This window comes from Lepisma saccharinum, chromosome 10 (assembly GCF_977018435.1).
Source record: "Lepisma saccharinum chromosome 10, izLepSacc3.1, whole genome shotgun sequence".
NCBI lineage: Eukaryota > Metazoa > Arthropoda > Insecta > Zygentoma > Lepismatidae > Lepisma > Lepisma saccharinum.
In genome coordinates, this window is record NC_139238.1 from 17,294,322 (window position 1) to 17,312,264 (window position 17,943).

At 40.4% G+C, this 17,943-nt stretch overlaps 1 protein-coding gene across 1 annotated transcript in view; it reads right to left on the minus strand.

Annotated features, from left to right (window-relative positions):
• LOC145994482 (uncharacterized) overlaps positions 1–17,601 on the minus strand; it is a 60,722-nt gene extending 43,121 nt beyond the window's left edge. The window contains exon 1 of the mRNA XM_083130617.1: positions 16,744–17,601. Within this exon, the coding sequence (XP_082986743.1) occupies positions 16,744–17,601 (858 nt within the window). The remainder of the gene's footprint in view (positions 1–16,743) is intronic.
• Between the last annotated feature and the right edge of the window lie 342 nt (positions 17,602–17,943).

The window sequence follows — 17,943 nt, forward strand, 5'->3', positions numbered from 1 at the left end:
AATAAAACTAAAAGAGTGAGATAAAATGAGGTTTTTCTTCCCCGACTGAATTTTCAAGGCTTTTGCCCCCCCTAATCAAAGTGTCTGCGCACGCCTATGCCTGTACGAACAACATTGTGAGTAACTACATGTACAGTGGGATCCATGAGTATAATCGTGCAAATTGTCCATGACTATTTTCATTAATTTCTCTCTCACATCCTATGTGTTTTAAAACGATGGATTTTTATGTATGCTGGTGCAGAAGTTGTCAACAGCTTGTTTTGAGTTTTCTTTTAATTATTGAAGCTCCTATTGGGTCAAATAAAGTGCACAAATATGTTGATGGACAATTTGCACGGTAATACTCATGGATCGCACTGTACGTATATTTTAAAAGTGGGCTCATTAAGAGTATTTTACATCTTTCAAAAATCTGAAGTTATGCACTACAAAATATGCATGTAATGTAAACTCGTAAATTAGGATATTGTTTTTTATATATATATATATATATATATATATATATATATATATATATATATATATATATATATATATATATATATATATGGCTTGCTAACGGTGAGTGAATGCCAAATGCTTTTGACGACTTCTCTGACATTTGGTTAGCACAGTGCGCTCCGACGGCAGGGGTTCCGGGTTCGAATCCCGGCTTGGGTATAGGTTTTTTTTGTGAGTGTCCCTTATGATATCATCACTCCTCCTCATCTACCCGATTAGCCAAAAGTTGCAGAAAGCGAAGTAAAACTAAATCAAAATGTTTTTAATTTGCACCACCACCACTTCGACAGTACTAACCGTCGATAGCCATCCGTCTGTCTGTCCGTGAAAGTCGACATGTCTGAACAGTGTTTGCCGTAAACAGAGCTCCAACCAGTCAACAACAGTTGCTTCTAGTTTTGTGATAACATTGTAGTAAAGGCGGTAAGCAAAGAATACCCATCTCGTAGTTTAGTAGTGATTTCTTGAAACTCAAGGACATCATAAACTCGCCTCTTCTTTACTGGTAATTGTGAAACCAATAGGAAGTCGTGATTTTTCACTTTCAGGATCCACATATCAGACAAAATCAATTAGGAGTAAGAGGGCACGTGACTTCTTAGAATTTTTTCACAAACCCCATCTGTAATTCTTTCTGATTTGGATAAAAAAATCAGTTCGACATTCCAATCAAAGAAGTGGAAGAAGAAGAGATAGCTATGTATGTATCAGGAAGAATTTGTCTTATCAGCAGCACATATGTACACTGGGTACTTGAGATCCCTTTCGGTGAGTTCAAACCTTCGACGCTCACGTAGCAAATTTCAAGATTAGACTGGGCAGGTCGCAGTAAGATTATGATGACCGTTAGAGAATCTTGACCTTCGGATTCGAACGGCCTACGCAGTAGCATAGTCAAGGTGCGTGGGTGATGGGATTTTGGTGCCACAGTGCGTGTGAGGCTCTTCTATTCACGATCTCACCGTCCGAAATACTTGGTAGTCATAATTAAAGTTCCCTTTTCAGAGCCCGTTCGAAGCTTCGGATTGCTGTGAAACTTGGTAGAGAGGATATGGAGACAACGGGGAAGTGAATGCTGACGAAAAAATAGTTCAGAGCGGTGGTCTAGTTGGTATGGCGTCTGACTGCCATGCGGGAGACCCGTGTTCGATTCCGGGAGTGGAAATTTTTCGGCCTTGTCCCCGCAAAAAAGCTGCTCCGTGTCGTCCCCAGCCTGAAGTCAATGGGTACTTGACAGCAACCCTGGGGGGTAAAATCGGCCGGAGCGTGGTGCTGATCACGTCAACTTCAAAATGGCCTAGATCTAGATTTGGGGGGCTACCCTCACCCCACATCCCCCAAATTTGCCTTCATAGCACGGTGATATATGCACGGGAAACTTTACCTTTACCAGGTGCATAGGAGGTGCTTAGAATTAAATATTCTCTCCTGAGAGCTCTCTGGAGCGCTTTCGAAGCAATTGCAGGAAATCTTGGGCCGTGTCCGAAAGGTGCAAGACCGTACTTGAAGCGAACATCCTTCGACAATGTTCCTGGCAGTTCAGTCTTGAAACCTTGGACTGGAACCGAAAACGTTCGACTGCAGCGCAGTAGATAAAACTAAAAATACATTGTTTTCCCTGCTTTATAAACGCTTATTTTTCACCCTGGAAATCACATAGCATTTTAAAGAGTTCTTGTATTTACATTTCCACACAATATAAGAACTACAATCAACACCTGGCTGAATTTCAACATCCTTCATTTCAAACAAGTGAACAACGAGCGATCGGGTCTAGTAAACAAGTGTGCATTGCCGCGTACTGCACATTGCGAACTCGATTGCTCGCTTAATTGGCGATTTCGACCTGCACTAAATGACGTCACTTCTAACAAGGCCATATTTGAAGCCTGCTTTCTGGACTTTTCGACATGATATAGATTTAGGCTTTGGAGGGGGGAAAGCGAATGCTGATGAAAAAATCAAATTTTCACCACAGGGTGGAAATGTGACGCTGAATGTGAAGTCAGACATTCAAACTTAATTTTGAGTTTATGTCAGTACAGCAGCGTTCAATATGCACGCCATCAACGTGAATGACCCTTTGGAAGCGTAAAAGTTTCACGCCCACTGAGACGTCGGAAGCGCAACAACAGAATGGAACAGTTTCGCTTCCGGCGTCCCAGTGGGCGAAAACCCTTAAGATAACCTGCAGATTTCTAGCCGGAAATTCCGTTCTTCGGTTCCACGCGATTCCCTGTAGTGGGCGCCACACTATTTGATTTCAATAGAAGCAGATAACAGAAGTTCTGTTGCCGGATATGTCCGTGTTTCGCAGCGTCTCAGTAGTCATCAAGCTCAAGACAGCTTCAATGGTCGTACGAAGCGTTTCCTTGGATGTTGTTCACTGTGCACCTGATTCCAACGCTACATTTCCACCTGGTGGTGAAAATTTGAATTTTTGTCGTCAGCATTCGCTTCCCCATGGTCTCCAAAGCCTCTATACCAAGTTTCACCGCAATCCGATGCTTCGAATGGGCTCCAGGGGGCTCTTAGTATAAGAGAACTTAAATTATGACCACGTGGTGGGGCAGTGGTTCATCCACTCCCGTCACCCTCGCCTCCTGCACACATACACACGCAATGTGAATGGTGAAGGTTTTTTTCGACGTATCTTTAACCAGTAAAAAGTTATGACTGAATTCTTGTACCAATTTGCTCATTTTCGAGGTGTCAGAAAAAAGCATTAATTAAAATGTCTTTAGCGCGTCAGTAACGCATTGAGATCAAAGTGACGTCCAGGGAGAGAAGTTCGCATGCCATTGCACACGATTTTAATCAGATACATCCACGAAGAGCTGCGCATTACGAATGGTTGTCTCGAACAATTACAGTGTGATGCTTCCATTGAATACACTTTGTAAAGAAACAATAGTGACACTTGCTCGGATATGGTTTTCACAAGATTATGAAGTGAATTAAAACAATAAGAAAAGCAGGATTTGTCCACCAGTCGTATTTGTGAAGTTCACGAATGCATTAGTAAACTGTAGAACGAGCAGGGGTGCTGAAGAGTTGCAAGGGAGCGGATAGGAGGGAGTGAGATAGGCAGGAGGCATCGACAGTCATGTTCGTTCGATGGAAAACCTCTCGTCATGTGATGCCTCTCTCACTCCCTCCTATCATCGCAGAAGAAACGGAAGGTGGTCTTACGAAAACGATGACATCCAACACCCCAGTTCTTTTCTATTTTCATTTTTTTTATGTTTCAATGCAAGAGGCTCCCTCTGTTGCTTTTGAGGTGCATTGTGCAGGCGGTAAGTTCGCATCGCACGAAGCACTCATCGGCCTCCATGCAACAGAGTAGCACCAGAGGGAGCATCTTGCATTGAAACATAAAAAAATAAATGAAAATAGAAAAGAAATGGGGGTGTTGCTTAATGGATCTTATGAAAACCATATCCGAGCAAGTGTCGCTATTTTTTCCTTTACAGAGTGTGTGTGTGTGTGTGTGTGTATATATATATATATATATATATATATATATATATATATATATATATACACACATATACACAGGGTGACAATTAATGAACTATATGAAATAAAACCGTCATAATTTCTGAACGGTTCGCGTGATGACGTCCAAAGTGCGTGGCTGGCCACAGGGCATGATGGGAATTCGTATGCGTATGCGCACGCAACGTGTTGATGTCGGCCATTTGCAAGTGAAAATGTCACGGTACAGCGTGCAGGAGCGTATATCACTTGTGAAGGCCTATTATGCGAGCAATAACAGTCCGATTGCGGCGCAAAGGAAGTTTGCAACCGAGTACAAGTTAAAGACAACCGCCATTCAGGAGGTCATCGACAGCATCGATGTTTCGACACTTCAGCGGGTCATGCAGAATTTTGCTGTTCGTCTGCCCCACATCATCGCCAGAGATGGCAGACATATCGAACATGTCATAACCTTAGGCTGTGTCCAAAAGGTACAAAGTACATACTTGAAGTACAGTCTTGACGGAAGTGACGTCAGCTAGTGCAGTTCGAAAGCGCCAAGCAAACGAGTGTACAAGACCAGAGGACGCAGCACACGAGCGGTGCACACTTGCGATCTGTGCTTGCTTTTCATTTGTTAAAAAAATGGACGTCTGAAGTCAATCAGCTGGTAGTTGTAGTTCTTCCATTGTGTGGAAATGTAAGTAAACAAGTTTTTAAAATACTATGTAATTTTATTTATTGGTTTTATTCATATATGCGTGGTTTCTTTCTTCTATAGTGAGAAGGTGTTTAAAAGTGAGAAAACAATTTCTTTTCCCGCGATCGTAAACCATGTTGCGGAATGTGTGAAAATTAATTTGAAAGAGCAAATTTCTTTCATATTTCTATAATTAATAACGTGCTGTGTTATATAAACTGCACGCCGAGTCATGTGTGTGTTGTTCACGGAAAACAAGAGTGGCACATACAGTCGATGTTTGATAATTTTAGTTTCGAAGCAACTTTTGTTGCATTCCTCACTTGTGTTGGCGCTGCAGTCGAAGTGCAGTTCGAAAGCTTTCCGCTTCCAGGCTTCAAGACCACACTGCGAGTATGCTCTCGAAGTATGCTCGCTTCAAGTATGGTCTTGCAGCTTTCGGACACAGCCTAAATCCGAATGTCTGTAGTACCGTTTACATGTGCAATACAGTTTGTGTACTACGTGGTTTGTCACTAATTTCCGTTTTATTTCATGTAGTTCATTAATTGTCACCTTGTATATACACGTATATAAACCTGCGAAAGTTGTGTGTTTTCCTCATTTGTTTCACAACTCACACTGCCCCGTCGTAACTCCCGACACCTTCTGATCAAGAGGTTCAGGGTTTGATACCAGTGGAGACAAATCGCACAGTGGTTCGGACACCGATTTAAACTGTAAGTTCAGTCCCGATTGGACTTCTGAGCATAGAGGATCTGAACCAATGTACTTCCACCAGGTATGGATTGTATTGTTTTCGTGTTTTAAGTCCACTTTATGCACAATAAGGCTACTCCGGACTGGACCTACAGTTTAAAGTGCGATCCGAACCACTATATGCCACCGGATATGGAACCCGTGACGAACGGACATTATGCGACCTCGCAACCGAAGTATCCGGATTCGAAACCCGGCCAGAGTATGGGTATTCTTTGTGAATATCCTAATCACCATTCATTTTCATCGTCGCGATTAGCCACAATTGGCAGAAAAGGCGTCGTAAAATAACCACATCGATTAACATTATTCTTCGTCCTTTTGTGTGCCTTTTTGATGTTATTCTTAGTATAGTATATTTGAAGGCAAAACTAATTCCTTATCTTTGCTGTCGTAACACTGAACTTTTCCAGTGGAAAATTTTAGGACAAGATCGTTGGTATGATGGTGGGGGAGGCGAAGGCCCGTCTGCGATTTCGCACCTTGCTGGGTTAATTACAGAAAGCATTATTAATTATTAAATGTATGTATTGAATGATTAATTCGAAGCGAACTTTTGTTCTAGAAATGTTTTTTAGTTCTTAATGTCCTTACATATTCTCCAAACGTTTCCCCATACATTTGGAAGGGGGATTGTAGCCCAATGAGACCTTCACTCTGGTACGCTATTAACACAAAAGTAATGTGGTATTTCAGACAGAATTGGCGATGATTTATTCAATATATAATTTAATAACATTAATGCTCGTAGAATTCCCGTACGTAAATGCATCTAGGAACTTGAAAAATACCGTGTAACAGACCTGTATTTTTTAAACAGAACATTTTCGTACGGTTGGCAGTATACAACATGTGAGTGATGCTGTGCACACCAGATGCCACTGCAGTTGTGATCAGAGATTGGTAGCTGTCTCCATCTACCTTGAAATATAAGAAACACTTCAATTGCCAGCTCCTCTCTTCCTATGTAGTGTGTCCCGCAATCGCTCCCGTCGGGAGTCGCAAATGTCTGCTCGGTCATGACATCTTAATATGCTTAATTTCCAGCTTCGTTCACTTATAAAGTATCAAAATAATACATCCAGAAATTAAGGAAACTAATGAAACAAATTAAAAACGCAAGCTTTGCACAATAAAAACACACATAACTTATTATTAATCAACACCCCCAGGGCTTTATGCAGAATTTTCTATGGGATGACTTCAGGGAATGCACGGATAAATTTGAACTCAAAATGACCATAAATTGAACCTTTGAAAAAAAAATGGGAGTGACAAAATTTAGAGGTGTTGGTGTGTGTGTGAATAGATCCACCTCCTAACGCAAACACACACAAAAAACGAGGGGCCCGACCCTGTGGCCGAGTGGTTAGCACATCGCGCTGCGAAGCCAAGGGTCCCGGGTTCGAATCCCGGTCGGGCTTGGTTGTTTGTGAATGTCCATTCATCAATTTCAAACTTTCATCACTCATCCCCATCTTCGCAAATTAGCCAAGAGGCACAAAACGCGAAGTAAAATAAACTAAATCAAATCAAATCAAATCAAAAAACGAGGGGGGGGGCGAAGAATGCCCAGCCTTCATCCACATACATTCAAGGGTATGCGCTTATGTCCTGGTGCCTAAAAAGACCAGGACGTCATTTACATGAATGTCGGTCCCCCTTTTTTTTCTTTTATCTTTTCTTTATTGTTTAAATTTTACAAGTTGTCTTGATTCTACAGGTGTATTGCGCATTCTGCAGGATCAAGTATCTAGTACCCGGGCTGTTCGGCAGTCCTGGACAGCCCCGGTTTACAGATATACAAGGTGGTTATAATTAAAGTGACGGTGTTCAGAGTGGTACAGCACGGGCTGTAATGAGAGTAGCAGTCTGAAACTTCGTAGATATGCTAATGAAGCAATGCGCTCGCGAATTATGCAAAAAAAAAAAAAAAAAAAAAAAAAATAGTTCCAATTCTCGCCACCAGGGTAAAAAATGGCGCTTTAAGCAGTCAAAACGTGGTATAGTTACAGGAAAAAGGCAGGAAAGATCAAACACATGAGAACAATGGCTCTGGCATGTTTATTAGGAACTATGGTTACAAGAACTGTTCAATATGGCCTCCCAATTCAGCAACATGCTGCATTCGTAACACGGCATGGTCGACGGTTGCTCGCAGCATGTCTGGTGAAATCTGAGCGACATGTCGTTGTATGCTAGCCTTCAGATCAGGCAGAGACCGGACATGTCCCTGGTAGACACGATCTTTTAAATATCCCCACAGCCAGAAGTCACATGGATTAAGGTCGGGGGATCTGGAAGGCCAATCATCTGGAAACTGCCTAGAGATGATGCGGTCATTAGTGAAGGTTTCTCGCAGCAAATCTTTCACGTGGCGAGCGACATGTGGTGTTGCCCCATCTTGCATGAAAATGGTGGTGTGTTCACAGTTCCGTTCTTGCAAAGCTGGAATCATGTGTTGCACAAGGAGGTCCCTATAACGTGCAGATGTCACTGTACACCTAACAGGCCCTCGAGGTGTCATCTCCTCAAAGAAAAACGGACCAAGAATGAAGGAGCTAGTGAACCCACACCATGCAGTCACGTAAACTGAGTGCAATGGTTGTTCCTGCACAACATGTGGACGAGTGGAACCCCATATGCGACAGTTCTGAGTATTCACTGTACCGACCAGAGTAAAATGCGCCTCGTCAGTCCACAGAATATTCCCCGGCCACATGTCATCCACTTCCATGCGTGCCAAAAACCGATGGGCAAACTCACGGCGTTGTGGAATATCTTGGGGTTTCAATTGGTGCACAATTTGAATCTTGTAGGGATACCAGTGTAAAATGCACCGCAATACCTTGCGAACTGTTGACCAGGGGAGTGACAATTCACGTGCCACAGCTCTAGCACTGGTTGCAGAAGTTGAGGCATGTGCTGCACGGTCAGCTACAGCTACAGCAACTTCGTCCACAACTTCCACGGGGATGGGCCGCCTTCCTCTCCCTGGTGCAACACCCAATTCACCTGTTTCCTCGAATTTCTTCATCATCTTCTTCAGCCCATTAATTGACATGGGCCCTCTTCTCAGCCTTTCTGTTGGCGATATTTCCGCAGTGCAGCGTTACTATTGCTCCCATTCTGGTAAAACAACTTCACTAGCAGTGCACGGTCTTTCTTCGCAATAGCCATTGCTTTTTACACGGGAAAAATCAAACTTTTAATGTTCGGCGAACATTCACATCACTAAAGGAAAAAAAAAGCAACAAGCGTCACCAACAACAACCAGGGAGCTCACACAATGGTTAGGCAATGTCACCGACTTTGACGTCAGAGTTACGGAAAATTCCACGTTTTGACTGCTTACAGAGCCATTTTTTACCCTGGTGGCGAGAATTGGAACTATTTTTTTTTTTTTTTTTTTTTTTTTTTTTTTGCATAATTCGCGAGCGCATTGCTTCATTATCATATCTACGAAGTTTCAGACTGCTACTCTCATTACAGCCCGTGCTGTACCATTCTGAACACCGTCACTTTAATTATAACCACCTGGTATATTACAATAAGTATAAAAATGGGGCGTGATATAAGTATAGTGTAATAATACACCTAATTTTCCACATTTCCCTAAATTTGCATTTGCAAAAACCATTATATGGTGCAACGTCCTCCAGTTGGACACCAGTCATCACAAAGTTAGTCCGCTACTCCTTTAGTCGGGAACATGAGAATCTGCAAATCATCAGGGCTTGCTGGGTAGAAAAGAAACACAACACTGTTTTCAAAGTTAAAACGCAGTTTTATAAACGCGTATATTTCATAATCACTTACCAGTACAACACTAGAACATTCAATACTAACGTTGGGCAATTCCCTCACATAAAGCGAAAGTCAAAGAACATAACTAATTGTTTACTTTGAACTTATCGGCAAGAAGAAAACTCGAAAACCAAAATCTATACTTCAATTCTCTCCGTTTCCAAGTTCTTATAGATCCTTCACCTGTTTTTCCAAACTCAGTCTGTCGTCAGGTGAGAAACATTCAGGTGTGTTCACTTCCTCTGCTGAGAAGAGAAAGTGACGTCAACACGAACAGATTATGCCGTATTTATAAACATCTACACAAATTCCAAACAATAACTGTAACAATCTAACTATAATTATCTGTGACAATTTGCACATTATTTGAAATAACAAACATTTTAAAAATCTTAACATCTTACAAATATAAAATCTTAAACTCTCAGGTTCGTTACAATTGCCCCTCGTCCGGGGAAAATGTTTGAAGAAATTGTAATTTACAAGTTCTGAAAAAATTTTGAGTATATAAAGAACATTAAAATATAGAGTTTATTTTGACAATTGAATGACTCAATCTTGGCTTCTCTTCATTTGACAACAGCTCAGAAGGAACGTAGTTTACAGTATCAAAAACAGAATGTAATCGATGGTAGTTAAACAACCAATAAACAGTGAATTCAGGCAATGATTGATTCCATGATGGTTTAATAGAACAGTAGGCTTCCATATATATCTAGTTTTTTCTCCAGAAAGACTTTGTAGAAAACGGTATAGGGTTCGATAAGCAATGAACTGAAACCAGTACTTTCCTATAGCACTTCAAACTCAACACTCTTCTTGCTTCTGTGCTTCTAGAATAATGCCTTTAAATTCCACACCAGTAATACAATAACTCCTGCTTATAGGAATCAATCCAAATATTTACTATATGGACCTTTTCTGAGAGGTCTACGGATTTATACATCCCGATGCTATCCTCATTCTGGACCTTTCGGATGTACCGCACTAAATATATATATATATATATATATATATATATATATATATATATATATATATATATATCTGGAGAATTCATCCTTCATTTGATCAGGAGTGGTAACAAACAACACATCAGCTGCATTTTTCTTAATACTTATTTCTGCCTGGTGCAGGAAAAAGCATTCGCCAGAGGAAGTCAGAACCAAAACCTTCTTAAATGAATCCTTTGGTGCTAAAATTCAGACCACCGATTTCCAGTTCTACTTGTCTACCATCTAACACTCTCTTCTTGAGTCTTCTGGAAAATAGGTACACCAGTTTCACATATGGAATTTTTTTCTTTCATTTGACTGTCTGAAGATACATTTTCGGTCAGCAAAAAAGAATTTACATATTATCCTTGTATTTTACGGCCCGTCGAGTTCACTTGCCTAAATGAAGAGGAGACACTTAGAAAAGGTCGACGTTTGTTTGACATGATTGGGATCGCTGGTTGTGCAGAAACTCTCTAGTAGTCTCCACTGCTTCTTCCTGCTCTGAGGCAACGTCATGTCTTGGGGAGAAAGAACCACAATTGTCACCTCTACGTCGTGGAGAGTACCGTCTGAGTGGATTACGGCTACGTCGTTCTTCGTAATGCCATCTGCCTGGAGAGCTTTGCCCTTGTTCTGGACAAGGCCTGTAGAAATCTCTTTGTCTTTAGTTTTCATCTTGGTTGAAACCTCTCCTACCTAATCCTCTGTTGAATCTTCGAGGTCGTGAGAAATTTCCTCCTCGACTCTCTGAATCCGTTTGGATATTCCGGATCTTAAAACTTTTATTCCCTGCAGCATCTTTATTCTTGGAGTCGTCTTTATGCTTCCAGGCATCAGGGTCATCATAAATATCGAAGTCCTTTAAGAAATGTGTCAATTCATCCACACTTCGTGGAGCATGCGCCAGACAAAGATTCCGAATGCGATACGGCAACTGTCCAATGATCAAATTAAGTACTTCGCTCTCATTAAAATTGTCAGCTAGGTTTCTATACGCTGCGTAGACACTCCAGGCAAAACTCTCTAAGTTGTCGTGGGCCAGGCGAGAATACCTTCGGTTCCTCACAGCCGCTAGTTGTCTTTGTTTCGCCTTTTCTGATGCAAATTCATCCTTAAAGCGTGCACAGAAATCAGCATAATTCACAAAGTTGTCCATATTACCAGCTAACCAATGCTCAGCCTTGCCAGTGAAAACCCGAGGTAATAATTCCAATCTATAGTGCTCAGGCACTTGCATTAAGTCAAAACTGACATTTAATTCACGCAGATATCTTTCGGCAGATTGAGCTTCGATATCGCCTTTAAACTTTGGAATGTTCGCGATATCAGCCATTCTGGGCATCTTAAACTCTCTTCCGCGTCGAGGAGAAAAACCGTCATTACTATCCTTTTCTCTAGGCCTCTTGAATCTATCAGAAGTTGTGGTATTACCGGGGAAGAATGGGTTTGGAAGTACAACAGGAGATTCATAGGCAGTAGCTTCTGGGTTCGGTCCTCGGATTGGATCAGGCACTATATCGGAAGAGGTTTCTGGTCGAATCTGTAAATTATGGATCTTTTCCTGCAGTTCACTGACCCTACTTATAATTGTAACTGTCTGTTCCTGAATTTCTTGGCGAAGAGATACTTCCATCTTTTTAGCCTTCTCATGGAGAAAATTAACCTTTTCTCCAGCTGCCTTTATTTCAACTTTCTGTTCTTGCACTATATTTTCTATGAGTTCTGTTCGTTCACCAAAGGTTTTTAGTGCTACATTAAATGACTCTACAGAACTCTTTAATTCTTGAACTCTCTCTGGAGGGTCACATTCAGATTCTCTTCCAGACTGGACAATTTCAAGACAGGTTTCCATATTCTTCTTCAATTGATCCTGTTCTTTCTCTAACCGTCCTTGCCGAACTGTTAAGAACTCTAGCTGCTCTTCCACAATTTCCTTTACCCTTTCGTCCATCTTTTCAGTGACTTTAATACTAAGCTTTTCTATCTCTCCTCTGACGCTCTCTACCTGTTCAAGTTTATGTTGAGAGAATAGAGCCTGTAACTCTGACCTTAGTTTTATATCTTCCTGTATCCTCCTTTCTTCCTGGTTTTCAATCAATGAACGGAAAATATCTAAGTCTTCTTTTCTCTTTCTCTCTTCCTCCTCTTTCTCTTTCCTTCTCTTAACTTCTTCCTCTTCTTTTTCCTTCTTTCTCCTTTCGTCTTCCTCCTCTTTCTCTTTCTTTCTCTTTTCTTCTTCCTCTTCTTTTTCCTTCTTTCTCCTTTCCTCTTCCTCTTCTTTCTCTTTCCTTCTCTTTTCTTCTTCATCCTCTTTCTCTTTCCTTGTCTTTTCTTCTTCCTCTTCTTTCTCTTTCCTTCTCTTTTCTTCTATAGACTCAACTATGAGCTTAAACTCCATCATCTCCTTCTTTCGAACTTTCTCTATCTGAGCCATCTCTTTCTTACGCTGTTTCTCCTCCTCTATCCTTTCCTTCTGTCTACGCTCCTCATCATTCTGTCTACGGTCTTCATCCTCCTTTTCTTTCTGGTTTCGCTCTGCTTTATCTTTCATCAACCAATCAAGTAGCCAGTGATCTGATAAGGGTTTGGTAGGAACGCTCGGTTCTGGTTCTGTTTCTGGTGCTGACAAGCATGATGTGCATCGCATCTCTTTATTTGATGCCAACGTTACTTCCTGCCCATCACAACTACTATGAAACCTCTGCAAACATTGGCAACACTGGAAGAATTCCCTGTCATTGGTAAGATCATCACAGCATCCAAACTTGGTTTCTGCATCCATTGTCGTTCTTCCTCTGCTTCGCAGATTCATTCCTGTCGCGTCTTTCTCCATTCTACAACACCGTCTATGACTCTTATCAGTTAATACCTTCACTTCACTATCACACTTTTACCTTCGTGAATTCCAAGGACTATCACCTTCGTGAATTCTATGGACGAACACTTTCAGTATGCACTAAATCGGGTATCACGTTTTAATTGCTAAAATAACTTTGCACTTAAGCTCCCACGATTGTACCAAAATAACTGTGCACTCAAGCCCCACGTTGGTGTGCCAAAATAACTATGCAACGTCCCCCGGTTGTACACCAGTCATCACAAAGTTAGTCCGCTACTCCTTTAGTCGGGAACATGAGAATCTGCAAATTATCAGGGCTTGCTGGGTAGAAAAGAAACACAACACTGTTTTCAAAGTTAAAACGCAGTTTTATAAACGCGTATATTTCATAATCACTTACCAGTACAACACTAGAACATTCAATACTAACGTTGGGCAATTCCCTCACATAAAGCGAAAGTCAAAGAACATAACTAATTGTTTACTTTGAACTTATCGGCAAGAAGAAAACTCGAAAACCAAAATCTATACTTCAATTCTCTCCGTTTCCAAGTTCTTATAGATCCTTCACCTGTTTTTCCAAACTCAGTCTGTCGTCAGGTGAGAAACATTCAGGTGTGTTCACTTCCTCTGCTGAGAAGAGAAAGTGACGTCAACACGAACAGATTATGCCGTATTTATAAACATCTACACAAATTCCAAACAATAACTGTAACAATCTAACTATAATTATCTGTGACAACTTGCACATTATTTGAAATAACAAACATTTTAAAAATCTTAACATCTTACAAATATAAAATCTTAAACTCTCAGGTTCGTTACAATGGTGATTTAAGCACTAAATTCACCTCTACGGCTCACCAAATGGAAAATTCTGGATAAAACCCTGCTTATTTTAATCAGCCAGGCCCCATTCTGAAAGTATTGCTCTACTATATCACTTGTTGTTGTGGGGTTAGATTGAAAACCACCAATGTGCTCTTTACATATCTGCATAGTGATATTGTCATAGGGTTGACACGCCACATTAAACATAAACAATAGGGAGCGAGTTTAAACAGATTGCAAAATATTCCTCAATAATTTCAATAATATAGATTACAACATAAAAGTGCATGTAACAAACATTATTAATTTCATAATGCTTTACACAAATATAATCAGAATACAAATATCAAATAGGCAAACAACACAGAAGTGAAAAGGAAATTAGTGCTTGATAAGGATGGAGGAAAAATAAACAGTTGGAAGGTATTTCAATGGGAGTATACAAGGAACAGGTTGGTTTTTACAAACTTTTACAAAAGTTTGGAATCGTTACATTGTACATGTACAACAGTCACGGACACTTCTGAGATGCATCAATACCATTGGATCTTAATGAAAGCGATACAAGCCAGAACTGTCCGTGACTGTACAGGGTGTCCGGAAAACCATATACCTTTTTATAAACATATATTCTCAGTTCCATGATGTGGTATAAGCATGCTTTCTACAACAAAATGAAGATAATCTCTCCAACGAGGATAAAGGATGACCTATGAGGAAGTGACCAGGTGTAAGTGGGGTTGGATCTGTTGGATCTTGTGAGATTACAGAAATGGGTCTTGAATTTAAACACGCTTCTATCTGGCACAATAATGTTGTCAATTCTTCGAATGTTATCGATGACTTGCCTACTATTCTTACCAAATGATGTTTCATTGATTTAACTGCTGCCTCAGCGAGTCCTGAAAAATGTGGTGATCCAGGTGGCATAAAGTGCCATTGTAGACCTTCTAGTGATAAGTAGTCCTGTAATTTCTTATTAAATGCTTCTGATTGAAATAGTCGTAAAAGTTCTTGTAACTCTTTGTTCGCGCCAACAAAGTTGGTTCCATTGTCACTGTATATATTACTACTCTTCCCTCTTCGTGATGTGAAACGTCTAAGGGTAGCAATAAAAGCCTCGGAGGTGAGGTTGCTGACTGCTTCTAAATGTATCGCTCTTGTTGATAAACAAATGAATACGGCGACGTAGCATTTGGTAACTGTTTTGCTTCTTACGGTTCCTGTTTTGACATGTATTGGACCAGCGTAATCTACAGCCACATTGGTAAATGGTCTTGATGGTTGAACGCGAGCTGCAGGTAATTGTCCCATCAATTGCGACGAAGTTGTGCTTTTTAGCTTAAAACAGATTATGCATTTATGTAGTATTTTCTTAACTACCTGTTTGCCACGTGGAATCCAATATTTGTCTCTTAAAGAGCTTAATAATAGCTGTGGTCCTGCATGTAGAAGTCTTTTGTGCTCTGCTTCGACAATCAATTTTGTAAGGTTACTTTTTGGTGGTAATATCATCTGATGCTTGCTGTCAAATGATGATAATTGACTGTTATCCAGACGTCCTCCAACTCTTTGTCTAAGAATGGATACAATGTTTTCAAAGAACTTTTATTTGAAAGTTCGTGGTTCGAGTTAAGTTCTTCGATTTCCCTTGAATAGAACGCTTGTTGTGCAATTTTTATACATGTGTGTAATGCACGTTGCACTTCATTGGGTTTGAGATGACCCATCAGTCTCTCATGAGAGTTCTTGAGATTGTAAATAAACCGTTGACAATATGCCACAACTCTTAATAATTTAGACAATTTTGAAAATTTGTCAATGATGTGAGTCTCTTTGCTCTGTATGAACAATGACAATGTTGATATTCGTCTCATTTCTGGTGCTTCAGTTTCGAGTTTTATTGATGAATGAGGCCACAAAGCTGAATTCTCTTTCAACCATTCGGGTCCTTGCCACCATAATGGACACTGTTTCATGATGCTTGCATCAACACCTCTTGATATTAAATCAGCTGGATTATAGTTTGAAGGTACATGTCTCCAATTACTGATTTCTGTTAAATTCTGAATTCTAGAAACTCTGTTTCCTACAAATGTTTTCCATTTTGCAGGTGAGGCTGATATCCAGGACAGAACAATTTGAGAATCTGTCCATAAATGTATGCTTTCAATTTGCAAATGCAATGCGGGCATTGCCTTATGCACGAGTTCTGCTAAAAGTAATGCTGCACAAAGTTCTAGTCTGGGTAATGTTACTTTCTTTATTGGAGCTACGCATGACTTTGAACATAGAAGTTTTACTGAAACTTGACCTTGCTGATTGATGGAACGAATATATAAGCACGCGCCATATGCTCTTTCACTTGCATCTGAAAAGCCATGCAATTGTATTTGTGTCACGTTACCTTCTTGTAGTACAAATCTTTCGACGTTTATTTCATTGATAAGTGGAAGTTGCACTTGCAGTTTCTGCCATTCAGTAATTAATTCTGGTGACAGCTGTTGATCCCAATCAACTTCTTTCTGCCAAAGACGTTGAAGAAACATTTTGTATTTGATGACTATTGGACTAACAAGCCCTAATGGATCGAAAATGGATGAAATGACGCATGTTATTTGACGCTTAGTGGAAATGCTGACTGTTGTAGAACTAGAGGTAAATTTACTGCTAACGATGAATTTGTCTTCTACAGGATTCCAAGAAATTCCTAGTGTGTTTACTCCTTTTTGCGAATGTAATTGGACTGGAAAGTTATCTTCTCTGTATTCTGGTGGAATTGATCTTAATAACTCAGCGTTATTACAACACCATTTGCGTAATACAAAGCCTCCTTTAGCTAGTAACTCGATGAGATCGGCTTGCAATTGTGCCGCTTGTTGTACGTTTTGAGATCCACTAGCTAAATTGTCAACATAAAAGCTCTCTGCTAAAATGTTCGTTGCTTGAGGATAATTACAACTTTCTTCTTGTGCCAGCTGCTGCATACAGCGTGTTGCTAAAAATGATGCTGGCGCTGTCCCATACGTGAGAGTCTGTAATTCAAATATTTTGATTTCTTCCTTTGGCGTGTCTCTCCATAGGATTCTCTGCAACGGAGTATCATCTTGATGTACTTGTATCATTCTATACATTTTTTCGATGTCTGCCGTGAAAGCGATTGGATGTGTTCTAAATCTTAAGACTATAGACATCAAATCAGGTTGAATGGTGGGTCCAATCATGAGAATATCATTCAATGATTTTCCGTTGTCTGTCTTGGCGGACGCGTTGAATACGACACGTACCCTTGTTGTAGAATTGCTAGGTTTTACTACAGCGTGATGAGGCATGTAATACGTGACTCCTTCTGAGGTGTGACGTTCCTCTTCAACTTGTTTCATGTGTCCAAGTTCTTCATATTCATGCATAAATTTTACGTAATCTTGACGTAATTCTGGTTCACGTTGCAATTTCGCTTCAAGTTGATGAAACTTGATTGAAGCTAGGTTGTATGATTGTCCTAATGTTTCTTTAGCCTCCTTGAATGGCAAATGTACCGTGAAACGCCCTGTATGGTCACGCGTGGTGTGGTTTACAAAGTGCTGCTCGCATGCCATTTCTTCTCTTGTTGTCACCGATGATCCTAATTCTTCAAGCTCCCAAAAAGCTCGTATCTGTCTGTTTAGATTGTCATCTGTCATTGTGAAACATGAAGTAATCGATGTGTTAGCGTTACATTGTTGTGGGATGCGTCCTGATAGAATGAAGCCCAATTGCGTGTCTTGAAGTACTGGGAAGTTCTTTGGGTGAGTCATACGTTCTGGCTTCAATATTTGAAAGAAAACATCTGCACCTAATAATAACTGTATTTTGCCTGGAAAAGCAAACGTAGGATCTGCAAATACGATACTTTTTGGAATGTTCCATTCTTGATACGGAACTTTTTCTGTAGGTAAATTGCCCGTGATGGTTGGCAACACTGCACATTCTATGGTTGTAGAAAAATCGTTTATTGTGGATTGCAAACATACTTCAACACTTGA